Below are 16,129 nucleotides of genomic sequence, written 5' to 3' on the forward strand. Positions count from 1 at the left end.
TGACCAGGTTAACTGTACCAATGGAAGTTTGCAGGTCGCCTGGCGCTGTTTCAGTTTCACATAAATGGGGTCATTTCTGCTTCAGCTGTGAACATATAACATAACAAGAAGCCCTCCTCCTTCAGGGGGCAATGGGGTCCTGTCCTGGCGGGTGGACCAGATCTGCTGTTCCACTGAAGCTCCCAGCTCACAACCTGGCTGGGTCACCTCCACTCCGGCTGCCTTAAACCCAACATCTTTAGCCAACCGTGACCGAAAATATTACTTAGGTAATGTTAAAGAATGATTAAACTGTTTTTACCAAATACTAATTTAGTTTAATGGCCTTTAACAACCATAAAAGACCCTAATTCAGGAGTTTTTCAGGGAATAGCAGGAATGTAGTGGGTTCGGGACCCGTCTGGGTCGGGTTTTCTTGTTCTCTCTGGTTTTCTGCCACCATCTAAAGCCATTCACAGCTCTGAGTGGGAATGTATCACAATCACTGTATTACAACATTTTAAAATAGTCACTGACGTCATTATGATAGTAAATTTGCTGGCACACAAGATTTTTTGGTTTGCGTGATTTGGGTCAAACATTTCTATTCCCATTTTCTTCAGTTCAAATGCCACTTTCAACCTTGCACCTCTTCTGCACAGTGTGGAAGTGAAAGAGTGACCGATTTAGAAACTCTTAAGGAGGTTTTGCAGCTGCGGCATCTTTTTTGGAGCTCATCCATGACAAGATAATGACAATTAACTCACTAGGCAAATTAACGGTGACTGTAGATACTAAGCAGACCTTCTAACGGAGAGAATCAAACAAATCACCCAAAAAATACGTGTTAGCGACTGTAAAACCATCCTTCAGGATATTGAACGTCGGCAAAGCAAATGTGGTGTTGAGCTTGTTATATGGGTTATGCATCAAAACCACATAATACGATGCTCCATTTCAGCTTCCTGTCACATGATTCCACAGAAGGTTATTTGAAATCAAAGAATCTTTGTTTTTGTTTTAAATTCTGTGGATTTTCAGATGAGGTGTTAATCAACCATTACCCAAAGTTACCAAAAACCCTGTAAGTGAGCATTCCTGGAGTCTCTGTAACATACTGGAGTCCAAGGGAAGAGCAAAAATAAACATGAGCACTTGTATGAGTCACAGATGAAGAAAGAAAGAAAAAGAAGTAGGACACTGATGGAACTTTAATGTGAGCAGCACCATCTGCACAAAATGTCATCGAGTATAAACTCAAAGATTTCTAAAAGGTGTTAGATTTAAAGTGAAAAGCACAACATGCCAAATTTTTTCAATATGCCTACTTAAATAACCAGGCAGGAGTCCTGTCGTTCCCTCCGTAGAGGGGAGGGGGTTCTGTGACAGCCAGCGCTGGTTTGACTTTTAGCAAATTAATTAGAAATGAAAGGACTTTGATGAAATCCTCAGGAAATGTGGATGATAGGTGAAAGAACAGATGAATAAATTCTGGGGTGCTAGATTGCGGAGGTACTTTGTCCATCCCAAATGAACCCACTATGTTCTGAAACCCCGTATCACTACTGCCTATAGACGCACATGTTAAAGGGGAGCAGCAGGCTCCAAATTCTGAGGTGAAATAGAGCTGAACAACGACGCTCCCGTCCTTTCTATCAGACCCAGAGGAGCTAAAAGATGCTGCTACCATCTCATGCTGGTCTTTGTAGACCTGCGGCAGATTAGCCAACCACACTTCTGCTACCAGTTATGATGTTTTATACTTTTTTTCTTTGTCGAAAGTAAACCCAGAATGTATCCCGTTACAGGTCATCTCGTTACTACCAACTGGAAGCAGAACAGACCTCATAGAAAACAAAACAAAAACAGCACAGACATAACAGGAGGAACAGAGGAACAGGCTTCCCGAACAATGATCATCTTTGCTGTTCTGCTTTACTGTTTAACTAAAATGTGTGTGTGTGTGTGTGTGCGTGTGTGTGTGTGGGTGTGTGTGTGTGGGTGTGTGTGGTTGACAGATGCAGGGAGTGGTGTGAAGCTGGCATGTTTGCACCTTCAAGCTGCAATGTCAGTTTCGAGGCATCGCTGTGTCAGCGGCTGCCAACGAAACCTTTGAGATTGATATGATTTAAAAAAGGAGCTGGGAAACAGAATTATAATAAGAATGTGTTTTTTACTATAAACATTAGAATCTAAGTAGCAACATATATTTTTTCTAAACTACTTTAATGTTCAGTTATGCTGCCACCTATATTTCAGAAGTGTGTGAGATGTTGACTGCTGCCCTTCAACAAAAAGGATTTTTTTAGTCTAATTTATACATTTATCTGTTTTGAGAAGATACACTTTAGATTTATATCCATCCATCCCATTGTCACAGCATTCTCACGAGAAGAGTTCTAAAATAATTTTATTCCAACTTTATGGGCCACGTTAGACTTCATGAAGGTCGTGAAGGTCAACCGGGACGTCTATGGGCTGTGAGTCACAGGCAGACCAAAGAGGCTTCTCGGAACTGACATTTCTGACTTTCGTGAACTCGTTCTCCACTGACGATTCTCCAAAGTCCACAGTTTCATTTGGAGAGGCAGTTACTGTCATGTAATAAAAGTAATATCAGCTGATTATACCAATGTCCAGATTACAAATAAAATATTTAATTTCAGAGTTTAAACACCTCCACATTCAATCCTTCGATCGTGGAAGAAACACACACACTTTAATGACAAAAAGCTAAATTGTAGTGCATCCCTGGGGTTTAGCTGCTCCATATCGACTGCATAGGGACGATGCCGGCGTCCAAGGCTGCTGTCAGCGGCTTGAGCTCCGCCATCGGAAAAGATCAGATGATGTTGTGGAAAAGGGTGAGGACCAGGGCGAAGAGGGTCAGAGTGGAAGAAGTGACGGCTGCAGAACTTCCAGAAGGCACGAAGGGTTCTGTGTTCTTCAGCATCCAGTCCTTCTCTTCCTTTAACCTCTGTCTGTCCAGCTCTGGACCCACCAACGTCCTGATGGTCTCGTAGTATTTGTTCAACCACTGAATCTAAATGAAGAGAAGAAAAGCGTAAAGATGACCAGCGATTTTATCTGGGCAGAGTTATCAAATGTTGCAATTTACAACCTCGTTCCAAAAAAAAAAAAAATTGAAAATATTAATACCTTCACCGTCAAACCTGTTGTGTAAAATTCACAGTGCTGATATGAAAGATAAGAAAGTAACGAATATAGAGCTTTTCCGTCATGTAGATGACATCACCTTCTCTGAAAACTCTGACAAAACAGGAAACTGATCGTATCTTTGAGGAAGTAAACTTAAATTTACTGCTGTTGTAGTAAGAGTGTTGGAAAGCACTTATATAGTACTCTGACATTCAAATGAAAAAAAAAATTAAAAATCCGCAACTTTTTACATTTGCAAGTCTGTAAATGATTCATCACCTGCTGCATGCTGAGTAGAGACGTGTCAATCAGCTTCCTGTCGTACGGAACCAGGGACACGATGTCAAAGGTCAGGTAGTTGTTGCCGTACTGAGGCAAGATAAAGAGATAAAAACATCACGGTCACGTTGACAAAACATGATCGCCAATGATTAACTTGTGAGCAGCAACGCTGCATCTACCTTTGTAGGTGTGGGAACAATCACAGCAATGTCTTCGATGCGGATCCCAAAGTCATTGTCCTTGTAATATCCTGGTTCTACAAAAAAATAAAATCAATAAATCATATCCAATCATGTATATTTTCCTCAAAATGGTCTGGAACTAAACACACAATTTTCAAACAAATAGTTAATCTTACCTATAGATGTGAACATTCCTGATGTGAAGGGAATATTATTGGTCTGAAAGCCAACAGGCCCTAGAAAAGTTTCATTATATAATTTAAGAAAAGAGATTCAGGAACCAAATTAATTGAAATTGAAATTATTTAGGCAACAGATTTAATAATTGCTGATGCTCCAATGTGTTTAAACAGCGACATCTAGTGGTGTAGTGGTATAAAGCGAGGAAACGACATTGGCGTTTAATTCAAATGATGTTTTAAATTTCAGTTTCCATTATCAATAAATATTAGCAAAATGAAGTCTAGTTCCATGAACAGCCTCTTTTGCCTCATAAGATCATCAACATCAAGAGGGAACATACACTCATGAACTCCAAAGTAGTTCCCAACACCGTGACCTGTGCCGTGGCCGTAGTTCAGGCCTACCTCCCACAAAGCCCGGCGACCCAACATCTCCATGTTTGCACCTACACAGAAAAATATGCATCAAACAGCCAGCAGCATAAAGGAGTGCAAATGACGCAAAGAGGCGAGAGGATGCTGCAAATGGTGACGTTTGGGGGAGATTCTGGATTCCGAGCAAGTTGTTGGATGTTAGTTTCTCACCTCTGGTCCCCGAAGGAAATATGGTTCGAGATATTTCAATGTTTCCCTGGAGGACTCTGGTGAAGGCCTCCTGTGGGACCAGACATGCAAAATCAAGCGAATGTTGAGGCCTAAAGCTCTGCCGATGCCGGAGACTTGTACAACCAAACCAAAACCCTGTCTGAACAACAGCTTTACATATTGATCCAATATAAGACACAGATCTTCACCCTTTGCATTTCAGTGGGAGTTCCCCAGTGAACAGTTCGAGTGATGTCGGTGGTTCCATCTCTGAGTGTGGTGAAAGACAACATGACTCATTTCAAACACAACTGGCAGGAGGTGAAACTACAGCGCCGAAGCGTGCTGTTACTCACAGGTACTGACCGCCAGAGTCCACCAGGTACATCTCATCAACCGTCAGCTTACGGCTCGACTCATTCGTCGGGCTGAAATGCAGAAAAACAGGAAATACAGCAACCGTTTTCTAAATGCAGGTGCAGAGATACAAGAAAAACACTGAAAATGTCTTTTTAACCCTTGCTTTTTTCTCTGTCTTTGAGTGCAACTTATCAAATATCAATCCAAATTATTTCTGTAAATGTGTGACAGTTTTATATTACTGGAGACATTCGGAGGACCAATACGTACATGCCAGAACACACATGCACTCTGTCTGCCTGCCTGCCTGCCTCTCTTATCTTATTCTCTTATCTTATTCATAAAGATAAAAGTGAGTTTGAAATAATTTCCCATCCACTTTTCTTATAAAAGAAAGTGGATGGATGGATGGATTGATGGATGGGTGGATGGGTGGGTGGATGGATGGATGGATGGATGGATGGATGGATGGGTGGGTGGATGGTGGGTGGGTGGGTGGATGGATGGATGGCTGGATGGATGGATGGGTGGGTGGATGGATGGGTGGATGGATGGATGGATTGATGGATGGGTGGATGGATGGGCGGATGGGTGGGTGGGTGGATGGATGGATGGATGGATGGATGGATGGATGGATGGATGGATGATGGATGGATGGATGGGTGGGTGGTGGGTGGATGGATGGTGGGTGGGTGGGTGGGTGGGTGGATGGATGGATGGATTGATGGATGGGTGGATGGATGGATGGACGGATGGATGGATGGATGGATGGGTGGATGGGTGGATGGATGGATGGATGATGGATCAACTTTCACCTGTAGTGGGCCAGCGCAGCGTTGGCTCCACTTGCAGAGATGGTCTCAAAGCTGGGCCCTTTGCTGTCCTTCTGTTTGCTGTGGGAATATTTACATCAGCTGTGAACAAACTAAGTAGAACTCATCAACATCAGCCTTTCTTCCTCTAGATTGTGGATTATTGGCTCGGCCCTCGGATGTTCGGTTCCCCAAAGTTTACAGTCGCTCACCTGCGACACATGTTGACGTATTCTGCGGCCGTCAGCTCGGTCTCCGTACCCTGTGGGACTACTTTCTCCAGCCACATCAGCAGCTGGATGACAGCGACGGCGTCTCTCACCTACAGAGAGAAAGACAAAGGCTAACGGCTGACAGCTCAGTGCAGGGCTTAAGCCGAGGGAAATAAATAGATTCTGTTTTCATATTGGTGCTGTGGTGAGCGTGCACAGGTCACGTACATGTGCGTCCCTCAAGATCCGCTGCTCCGTCTCATCTTTCACTGCTTTGGTCGTCAGCACAGGAGAGTAGGAGCTGGTCATTAATTTGTCCTGCATGATCCAAAAGGAGAGGAAGAATTATTCTAAATCCTTTCATGTGTTTACTTTAGACCTAAACAAGAAAATTCAGTTGCAGGTTATTTCAGATAAGAAAATGAACAGTACACCTCCATCAAATCCACACTAATTTAGAATTCCAAAACCATGACACAAATTCATGAATAAAAGATAACCATACCACTGGAGTTATGAGCTCATAAAGTGCGTAGTTGGTGTATTCGGTGCCGATCCAGACTTTAATTCCAGGCCTGGCCACATATTCCTGCAGCTGGGCTCTGACGCTGTCGTAGCTTTTTAGCTGCACACAGAGGGGTCCAGCACACGAGGCGTTCAGGTACTCCTTCAGCTCCCCCGTCAGTCTCTCGGTGTGGATAAAAAGCCTTGCAGAGTTGGGGTGGGCGGGGGCATTTTTTTCAGTAACAGGAGCAACAGTTGAACGGATACAAAAAAGAAACAACAAAAGGTCTCACCAGATTTCATCCAAGGTGAGCAGGGTGTAGGAATAAAAGAAGGGATTGAACGGAATGTCGTTGCCTCGCATGTTAAACAACCCTAAAATTAAAAACAGATCCAAGATTTATAGTTTTTCCGCATCCTTTCCTGTCGTGTGAATTATCACATCCAAGCACTGAATATTGATTTGGTCATTTGCAATATCCTGAGCTGAATGTTCAAACCAGTCTGGGACTACTGGGAGGACAAAGTAAATTTAAAATGAGTATTCAAACAGCTTATTTTGTTGCCCTGTCAGCTGTCAGTGAGTCACTGCACCCTCTTCTGCATATGGGACTGTTGCCCTCGAGCCTGCAGCCTCTTTCTGGTTTGTTGGCTGGAGATTCAGAAGCCATTCGGACGTGCAGCTCTAATTCTCAAAAACGACACCCCACTTTGATGATTAAATATTTAAGGCATCCTAATCCCCCTTAAATATATGGCTATTTTTTCAAGCGTAGCACTTCTTAGAGGCAGAAAATTGGAATTTCCTACTGTTTGGAAGAGCTCCAACAAGGTGCATTTTAACAGGCCGCAATGAAAATTTAAGATTTATAGCAGCTTCAGATTTGAAGCATTAAGTAAAACAAAGAGGTTTCCTAAGGTGTATTTGGGTTACTTACATGCTGTTTCATCCAGAGCTGAGAGTAGGAGTGCCGTTGGTCTGTAAGGACTGTCCTCCATCATCTTGCGCATTTGCTCTACTTTCATCTGCCAGGTTCTCTCTGCAGACACATTCACGATCTTTTTCCACATCATCCTTTTATCAATATGCTCACTGCAGCAAACACTCATTAATCCTGAAGGTGTTCTTCACATTAGTGTATGCATAATGTGCTATAAATATTTTGACCATTAGGGGGAAGTACTGCATACTCAAAATTATGGCTTATCATTAAGTATGGAAAATGCATTTTTACTTGTATTCGTATTAATAGTGAAGAGTGATGTGTTTGTGGCTTTCTTTTAGCTCTGTACTGTACAAAGTTTGAGTTAAATATTTGATCAGTATTATACCAAAGAGAGTAATGATGTTAATCAAACAGAGAGTTAACGATGAATTTAAATGGTGCCTCTTTGAGTGAAATAACATTCAATATTTGACCAATCATGCTTATAAAATATTGATCACAGGGGCCGATAGTAAACACCGCCAGCATAGGTTCCAGTAAGCTTTGCCATTAGCAAATTGCTCATGGCTGAACAGCAAAGCCAAACAAACGGCTTTAGTCCAAACACAGATACAAGGATAATATACACACGAGCCATTAGATTTATGAATGTCTGTTCTCTTTCCATTGGTCAATTTGACCATAAAGACCAATAAGACGTGTTAGCATCCAGACAACCTTGTTTTCTGGAGACTTTTCCATTTGATGTCATGATTTGATCCTCCAGTCATAAAATCATTCATTAACGGCCTACTTATCAGTGTTTATGGGGCTTATTACATCAGGCTGTTTGCAGATATTTATCAGTGCACGGATAAGGCCCATCAGGTAAATAAAGTGTGTGTTTGTGCTGACGGAGACCCACGTATGACCCTGTCAGGCAGGGAGATGATGCCGTCAGCCAGGATGGGCGGTCTGTCCGTCCACACTTGGTCGACCAGGTTAACAGGGACGGATGTGAGACTGTGATTACTGGAGCCCAGATTGATGTCGTAGTTCTCGTACGTTTCTAATGGAGGAAACGGCGGATGATTACACGCGCTGATGTGACTCAATGACAAGTAAACACTCCCCATCAATGCTTTCCCCTCGACTCGGTGGAGCACTTTAGCGATGGTAAGCTGGGTTCGGTAGGAGAACAGGAACTCACCGAGGGAGAAAAGGAAGGGGTCAAATCCGATCTCGGCTCCTGCAGGAACCTCAGAGATGAGCCACTCTGCTATGCTGCTGATGGACACTGCAAAAGATCGCACGTGACAGTCACGTTTAACCGACTTCATTTAGCATATTTAAGAAAATCAGCACAAATCGGTCAACATCAACAGCATTTTTTTTTTAGGATAGAACACGGTCAAATAAAAACACGAGATTGCATAAAACATAGAATCACGACATGTTTGTCAAACACGAGTCTTTCAGCGGGCACCTGAGCCCATAAACTAGCAGGTAAATGACTCTCCGCTCCATTATGTTGCCAGATATGAAATATGGATGAGTGCTTTTAATGATGGTGCTACTTTTCAAATCACTCAGCAAAGAGTGGTTTCCTGCGGCTAAACGGTGGAGCGATCGAGTGGGTCACAGCAGATAAAAAAACTCAATCTCCTGGAAATTATGGCATCTTAAGCACATTCGGAACTAAAAACACAATAAAACCTTCACATAACATTGGCCTGACCTTCAGGACCGATGCATCATGAAATATATAATAAACTATAAGATGTGAGTTTCATGACTGGTTTGAAATGTAACTTGACAACTAAAACCAGGCGCTGAAGCTCTTGAGCTCACACAGTTCCCCCGTGGAGCCTTCTGGTTGTCCTTTGCTATTAACACACAGATTTGCATTTTACCCACACGTGCGGTCAGTTTAACGGGCAATGAACCCCAATAGTGAAGGAAAAAGGACTCCTCTATAACAAATAGTGTCTCACAAGTCAAGAGCGTGTCGCCCTGGATTGTCCTACAGATTTCTCTCATTTCCTGTCCTGCAGTAGCTCCAGAGGTCTCAGTGACCGCATCTTGTGTTCTGTTCTTATTGTAGGCAAAGCAGGGTTGGAGGAACCAACAAGCTGGTTAATTCTGATGTAGCGAAGGACAGACTGGTTGGTGAGGTGCACCTTCCACCGATGTTATACCTTGCACACTCCTTCCCTCTCGGTCTCCTCAGAACTGGTGCAGCTCTGGGTGCTTCTACTGTTGTTGTGTTGGTGTCACTTCTCCTGATAACAGTAAACTCCCTTCAACACAAGTCATCTGAGTCTCCATTGTGTCAGTTCCACAACTTCTGCTATTTCCACGCCACCCATGAGCGGTTTCGGAATCTCTGAGCGCTTTCTACCTCATCACGAGTCTCTTAGCCTGATCTGTGCCTGCCGTAGCTGCCTGGCATCGCTCTGCGTTCCCGCGTCTGCACTCTCACTCATCACCAGGACGCAGAAAACCCGTCATCCCAGGAAAACCCCCATCATCGCATTGCAGCAGCCCAAGAGCGCTGGGATAACAACCACTGGCTGGTCTGTGATAAGATCCTAAATACAGGCAGCCACCAGAACATGGAGGCTAAAGTAAATATCTGTTGATTATGAGCCGGTCAGAGTCATCAGGTCAAAACATTCATCACACCTCCCCCTCATTTCAATGCAGTGTATCGAAGTTATTCTGGGAGGAGTGATTTCCCTCAGATTTAAAGCTGCGGGGTGTTTTCTTGTGCAGCAGTAGTGTTGTTGTGGCGACGCTGTCTGTGCAGTTGTTTCTGTTCAGGATCTAAATGATGCTTGCTTGCTGTGTGTGTGTGTGTGTGTGTGTGTGTGTGTGTGTGTGTGTGTGTGCAGCCATTACATCTGAGAAATGTCCAACATGGCTCAGGTCTATTTTTATTATCCAAATCCTGCAATAAAGTGCAGCAGTTGCCTCCAACATTATTACATTGCTTAAACCAAGAGCATCTCATCAGAGGCCATGCGCCCTGGGTCGCCAAAACAAATAAACACTATGTGGCCACGCATACCGTCTTTCTCCAGCTCCCAGTTGCAGTCCATTTGTCTCTCAGCTTGAACCCAGTAGCGGCTGTCTGTCCAGAGGGTGGCCTTGGTCTGAGTAACGACAGCAGTGCCTGAGAAAGACGGGATAGCAGCTGTGTTATGGAGATGCCTGTGGTGCCGGTGAATTAGGAGCAGGCCTAAATGTCAGTGGTGACTGAAAACAATGCGCGGAGGTCCGGCTAATCTTGATAAACGAGTGGATGTGTGCAGGGACAGGGACAGGGACAGGGACAGGGACAGGGACAGGGACAGGGACAGGGACAGGGACAAAGCAACTTGGTCAGATAAAGTAGGGTTTGCGCTGTAATTCTTCTGCAATAACAGCCAACAGCAAGTTAAAACAATAAATCTAAGTGATATCTCTAATGCAGGCCCAGAAGATTAAGTCTTTCTTCTGGGCTTTGGTAAAGGTTTGAACAGAATTTCCCTGGGATCCATCTGAAACCTGCAACAGCTGAATACAGATATAAATATATGCATGAGCATCAGTTATATTTATCAGTGTTGCACTAAGACTGAATGGAAGTGAATGGAAAGAGAAGCTGGCCCTCTGGTGACTATGTGGGCAGAAAATAGAGGAGCTGGGGTTGAGTCATGGAGGAGAAGGAAGAGGAGGAGGAAAAGGAGGAGGAGAAGCAGAAGGAGGAAAATGAGGAGGAGGAGAGGGAAAGAAAGAGGCAAAACTGGATGGTACCTGCCGAGCCTGTAAAGCCAGTCATGAAGGTGAGCCTCGCATCACGCGGGGCGATGTACTCGCTCTGACAGAGAAAACCCGGTATGTTAATGTCACACACAGACACGCATGCACGCTCGCATGCACGTGAATCCTAATAGATTCATTTTGGCAGCACATGTACCAGGTGAGCGTCAGTGCCAGGGATAATGTAGGCTGAGATATTCAGGGGAAGCATTCTCTTTCTTAGCTCCTGCAGTCGGAGGGTGGTGTTTATCACTGTGCTGGGGAGATACTGTAAACACACACACACACACACACACACACACCACACACACACACACACACACGGAGTTAAATTTAAAACCTGAAGGAGTGCTGACCCATCTCCTTCTGTATCTGCCGCTGTAATTATTAACTTTAGCGTGCAGTAACCATTTACATGTTGCGGGATCAGGACGTGTGTGCGCTCATTCAACTCTTTTCCACTCACCGGTGGGGAGATGGAGCAGTTCCTCTCAGTCTGCGAAGTAGTGATAGCACAAAAAGTGTTTCCTGAAATCACACAGGATGCAGAACTGAGCTAGATTTCAGAGTGATGTGAAGTGGAACTTTTCTTGCTGCCTTTTTGGGACAAAGGCACTGAAGGATGCTGCTGAGCAAGGCAGCGATAAATCACAGCTCAACATACAGAAATATCACTTCTATTATACAGAGAAATGGGAATATTCCTGTGATGCGGTTCACTCTGGTCCTAAATTAAACAGCTAGTGTAGAGAAAAAGGCACCCACACAACACAACAAATCCAAACTAGCTTAGAAGACTATTAATCCATCTCACTCATCTTTTAACAATCTACACACATCATCACATATTTAATGTAATAAAAAAAGTCTCTTGATAATTGCTGCCCGTCTTTGCACAGCCTTGGCATTCTAAATGATCACAGAGGAGGAAAAAAACCTCTTTTACCTGTGAGAGCTGCCAGGGACAGAAGCAGGAGCCAGCCACACGGAGGCATGTCGGCGCTACAGGAGCTGCTCGGGAGAGACACAAACCAGCGCTGCGACGTACACGCAGCGTGCGTTGGAGCGTCTGTGTGTCGCTGGAGAGAACTTGCGTGTGGGTGTCTGCTTGGGAGAGCACGATCGTCCTCCCTCACGCCGTCTATCTCTCCTCTCCTCCTTTTGTGGTATCATTCACTATCTGCTCTGAGGGCAGAGCTCAAACAGGATCAGATTTCAGGCAGCTCTTTTTCACAAAAAATGACAAACTGTGTTTAATCAATGTCGCCTTTTTTTTCTTTTTTTTTCTTTAAAAAAAGGATATTTAGCAAAAGGTGAATAAAGCAGATGTGGAAATAAGTAAAAACCTGAAGAAATCCTCATGCTTTTCATGATGGCACGAGTCGCTGTGATTAAACGCCTGAGATTAGATGCCTGCAGAAGCAGAGGTAATAAGTTCCAGAGAAATCTTACATATTTTTTATTCATCTGTTGATTTTAATTATAGCAGGTAAAAGTAGCGAAGCCAAAAGCCCCTGAACTGTGTGTTGATATATGCAGATCAGCCAATTAATCCGAGTAGACTAAGACCTCTCTGGGGTGCCAGAAAGGTGGTTTTTTTGTTAATTAATTAAGATGTTGCAGCAGGTTTGCAGAACAGATTGTGATTAACACCCGCTGCATCTACTGGGCGTAATGCGCTGTGCTGGGAGCACTGGGAAACTTTAAAATGTGGCAGATGTTTGAAATTCTTCGCTGCAGACATGGAAATCCGGGGAGACGACTCAGATAAGCACCAAAGCCTTGATCATTTTCCATCCCTTTGACTTAAAATAGACTTTTCTTGTAAAAGCAGGTCATCCACTGATGGGGATTTTTCTTTATCGCGAAGTTTTAATGGCAAACCATCTTAGCAGCCATCTGGTCTCTCAGATGGCTGCACTTGTATTTGGGGGTTCTCATCACATGTGTGGTACAACTGACTCCTTTAATCTAATTTCTGCTGGTGACAGTCAGCTGATATGTTCTGGTTCCTCTTCCCAGAGGCTCTCGGTGTTAGGAGCTCTCCCCAGTGTATCCCCTCTCCCCCTCCCTTGTTTCCTGTCATTCTTTCCCACGTATGTCTATATCCAGGCTGGGCAGGGCTGCTTCCTGCTTCCCTCCCAACTTCTACTCATCTCCAGTCGATCATCTTCACCTGCCTCCTGCTTTAAAAGCCTGGTCCACACTTCCATCTTCACCAATTCCTTGTTCATCCCTCAGCAGTAAGAGCTCAAGGACTCTCTTGTGACTGGTGTGTGTGATTATTCTTATTCTCACATACTTTGTTTGAGGTTCTCTGTCACCTGATGCTGCCATTCTCGCCCCGCTGGTTTCAACTTCACTGTGGACATCTATGTTTTGTGAATTGTGATTTTTCCCTTTACAAGCAAATAGTTACATGTGATTAAGTCATGTGTAGGTCTGCCTTTGGGGTTCAGTTCATGTCTGCAGCTCTTAACGCTCCGAGTCAACACAGGGTAGAGCTGTGTTCCTCTAATGCTTAAGGTTTCTAATGTGTCCCCACAAAAGCTCAACCGGGCTAAAAACCCAGCAGATAGTAGCATTCCTCGCACCTTTGCAGCTTTCAGCTTTAACTGTCCTGTTGTGTAACCACACTCTTGAACTTAATAAAACCTCTATATGGGTTTGACCTTGGATCAAACATCAGTGGAGGGACGGATGCAACTGTTAATGTTTGTCCACCATCTGTTGTGCATTCAAACAGAGAACAGCCCAGTGTTACTGTTTGATTGGCATAATTTCATGATAACACTGAGAACAGGGCACAGCAGACTGACACGCTGTGAATATGTAACGTTAGACTCTGGTTGATGAGGAACAGTCGGATGATTTCTTTAGAAAGCGTCAGCGTGTGGATCTAGGTTCATGTGTTCTTCATTCTGAACCAAATTTTGAGAATTCAAACAACTGGAATGTGCAGCTGCAGCCCCAGTGACCTGATTGTAATCAGGAGGGACAATAAGTATGATTTGGTTACATAATCAAGCTGTTTCTGCTGGGCCCAGTGGGCGTTGATGAAATCTGTTATTGCTGTTGCGTTTCCTGAACTCCAGAGCTTAAAAACAAAACAAACATGGCGTGTCTCTCATTCGCTTAGCTTGAGGGTGACAGTATTGATCTTTAGAGAATGTAAATTATTGTGCTGGTAATTTGATTATGTAATTTTTTTTACAAGTGCTCCGTGCTCGCAAATTATGGAATATTTAAGCGTCACCAACGTATATTCAAGAAATCATTAATAGAATTGTCGATCCAGGAGCAAGACCAGGTAATAGCGTCATATGACCAGTTGGGGGCGGTAGTATTCCACTTTAATCTTGCACAAGTGTTAAACTGCTGGAAAAGCACGTGCCCAAAACATATTAAGACTCATAGTTTGATAGTTTTAACGTATTGGCGTATTTATACATATTTTCAGAAAGTGAAATGAGCATAATTAGAATTATCTGAAAGCTGCTGAGTAACGAAACTGACTCAATAAAAATCGTTGCAATATCCGACCATAAACTGGCAATAAAGTGGTCAGCTTATCTATTGTCTTGTCCTCAATCCCGCTTTGATAAGACAATCTTGGAGAAGATTCCTCCAAGTGTGAGTCCTCACTCTCCTCCAGTCCATCAGGACACCGTTTTGTTTATTCTTTTTAAATTTGGCTCTTTTTATTAACAGACACACATAACAGACCTGACAGCAAACACACCGGCTGCTTCACCAGCCTCCTCGTACCGATGTCCCAGCACACTTGCATCCAGGACCAAAGACCACAGATCTGTAGCTGCTCCTCGAACGCCAGAAATTGGGAATAAACACCAATTGCGGCCACTAGAGATAGAGGACAGAAGCAGCTCCCACCCGAGATAAACGATGACCTTCATGATTTATTAGAGTTGCAGCTGGAGAGTTGCACACAAAGTAGTTCAACAATAAAATACCATGTAAAGGCCATAATGTCAGGGTTTCGGGGTTGTGTCAGCCATTGTGCTGCAGGTGGTGGTGTGGGGCACAACTGGTGACAGCTGGCACTGCCTGCACGCCACCTGTAGGCAATTTACACCGGGCTGCCTATTTAAGCAGGTTGCACCTGCCTGACAGTGCCAGGGTGTTCTGTTTGTGTTGTTGTGCTGTTAGTCTTGTCAGTGTGTCTGGTGGTCTCCCTTGTTGTGTGCTCCAGCTTCGTGTCTCCTGGAGGGCCGCTCCAGCTTCGTGTCTCCTGGAGGGCCGCTCCAGCTTCGTGTCTCCTGGAGGGACGCTCCTGTTCCCTGTGCGCTCCGCGGCCCTGGAGGGCTGCCCTCGTGTGCTCCGCGGCCCTGGAGGGCTGCCCTCGTCCAGGGCCACCAGCTGACCACTGAGTTGAGAGACGCCGGCCGTGATGCGCTGCATGTGCTCTGACATTTGGCGCAGAGCCGACTCCACCTGGTGGACCCGCGCTGCTTGCGCGGAAAGCTGGGTCTCTGCTGGGTCCATAGTGGCCGGATTGTTCTGTTATGGAAAGTCAAGGAGGCCTGGACCCAGATGCAGAGTAAAAGACACGGCTCTTTATTGATAACAAAAGGGTGCAATACGAAAGAATCGAGCAAAGTAGCAACGGAAACAAATCTAGAAAAGTAACAACAGAAAATCTACGAACTAAAAATCACCATACAGGGAAAAGAAACGTCAAAAAAGTACAAACAAAAACGCAGTGACGAGGCACTGGAACAAACTCACACGCTGGCAGTAACCACGGAAAACAGGAGGCGAAAAACTGGAGATCACAACTGGAGATCCCCCACCTGCAGCATCGGCAGGTGGGGGATCTCCAGTTGTGATCTCCCCCACCTGCCGATGCTGCAGGTGGGGGAGGAGGCAAGAAACCGGAGCCACAACACATAATTAAAGAATTGGTGTTGTTGATGTGGCAGCAACAACACTGACTGTAACCCTGGCAACTGCTGCACGTCCAGGTTTCCCTGCCTGCGGCTGGAGTCCGACACCACTCAAGAATAACTGAATTACTGCTGGGTCGTTTGGATGCTGTTCAATCACAAGCATGAGCTTCCTGTCTGGACAGCACAGTGAAAAATAAAACCTTTGCAGTGATAGATAATCTATTAGATATTG

General features: G+C 44.5%; 1 protein-coding gene across 1 annotated transcript; it reads right to left on the reverse strand.

Moving 5' to 3' along the window:
* Positions 1–1,172: 1,172 nt before the first annotated feature.
* On the reverse strand, positions 1,173–12,138 carry xpnpep2 (X-prolyl aminopeptidase (aminopeptidase P) 2, membrane-bound). Its single transcript, XM_057042919.1, has 21 exons — positions 11,934–12,138; positions 11,454–11,515; positions 11,145–11,255; positions 10,982–11,045; positions 10,254–10,358; positions 8,394–8,480; positions 8,109–8,252; positions 7,196–7,297; positions 6,551–6,632; positions 6,259–6,460; positions 5,982–6,071; positions 5,754–5,863; positions 5,545–5,622; positions 4,726–4,797; positions 4,579–4,639; positions 4,370–4,439; positions 4,126–4,230; positions 3,779–3,838; positions 3,600–3,676; positions 3,418–3,507; positions 1,173–3,022 (listed from the first exon to the last, which is right to left on the reverse strand). Exons 1-21 carry the CDS (start codon positions 11,980–11,982, stop codon positions 2,822–2,824), a joined length of 2,022 nt encoding a protein of 673 aa, XP_056898899.1. The 5' UTR covers positions 11,983–12,138; the 3' UTR covers positions 1,173–2,821.
* Between the last annotated feature and the right edge of the window lie 3,991 nt (positions 12,139–16,129).

Source organism: Takifugu flavidus, chromosome 9 (assembly GCF_003711565.1).
Source record: "Takifugu flavidus isolate HTHZ2018 chromosome 9, ASM371156v2, whole genome shotgun sequence".
NCBI classification, from domain to species: domain Eukaryota; kingdom Metazoa; phylum Chordata; class Actinopteri; order Tetraodontiformes; family Tetraodontidae; genus Takifugu; species Takifugu flavidus.

Coding starts and splice junctions, on each gene's coding strand:
- xpnpep2 (XM_057042919.1), bottom strand. CDS start 11,982: ATGCCTCCGTGTGGCTGGCTCCTGCTTCTGTCCCTGGCAGCTCTCACA. Junction 6,461..6,550: donor CTCACCTTGGATGAAATCTG/GTGAGACCTTTT, acceptor CAACTCTGCAAG/GCTTTTTATCCACACCGAGA. Junction 5,623..5,753: donor TACGTCAACATGTGTCGCAG/GTGAGCGACTGT, acceptor ATATTCCCACAG/CAAACAGAAGGACAGCAAAG.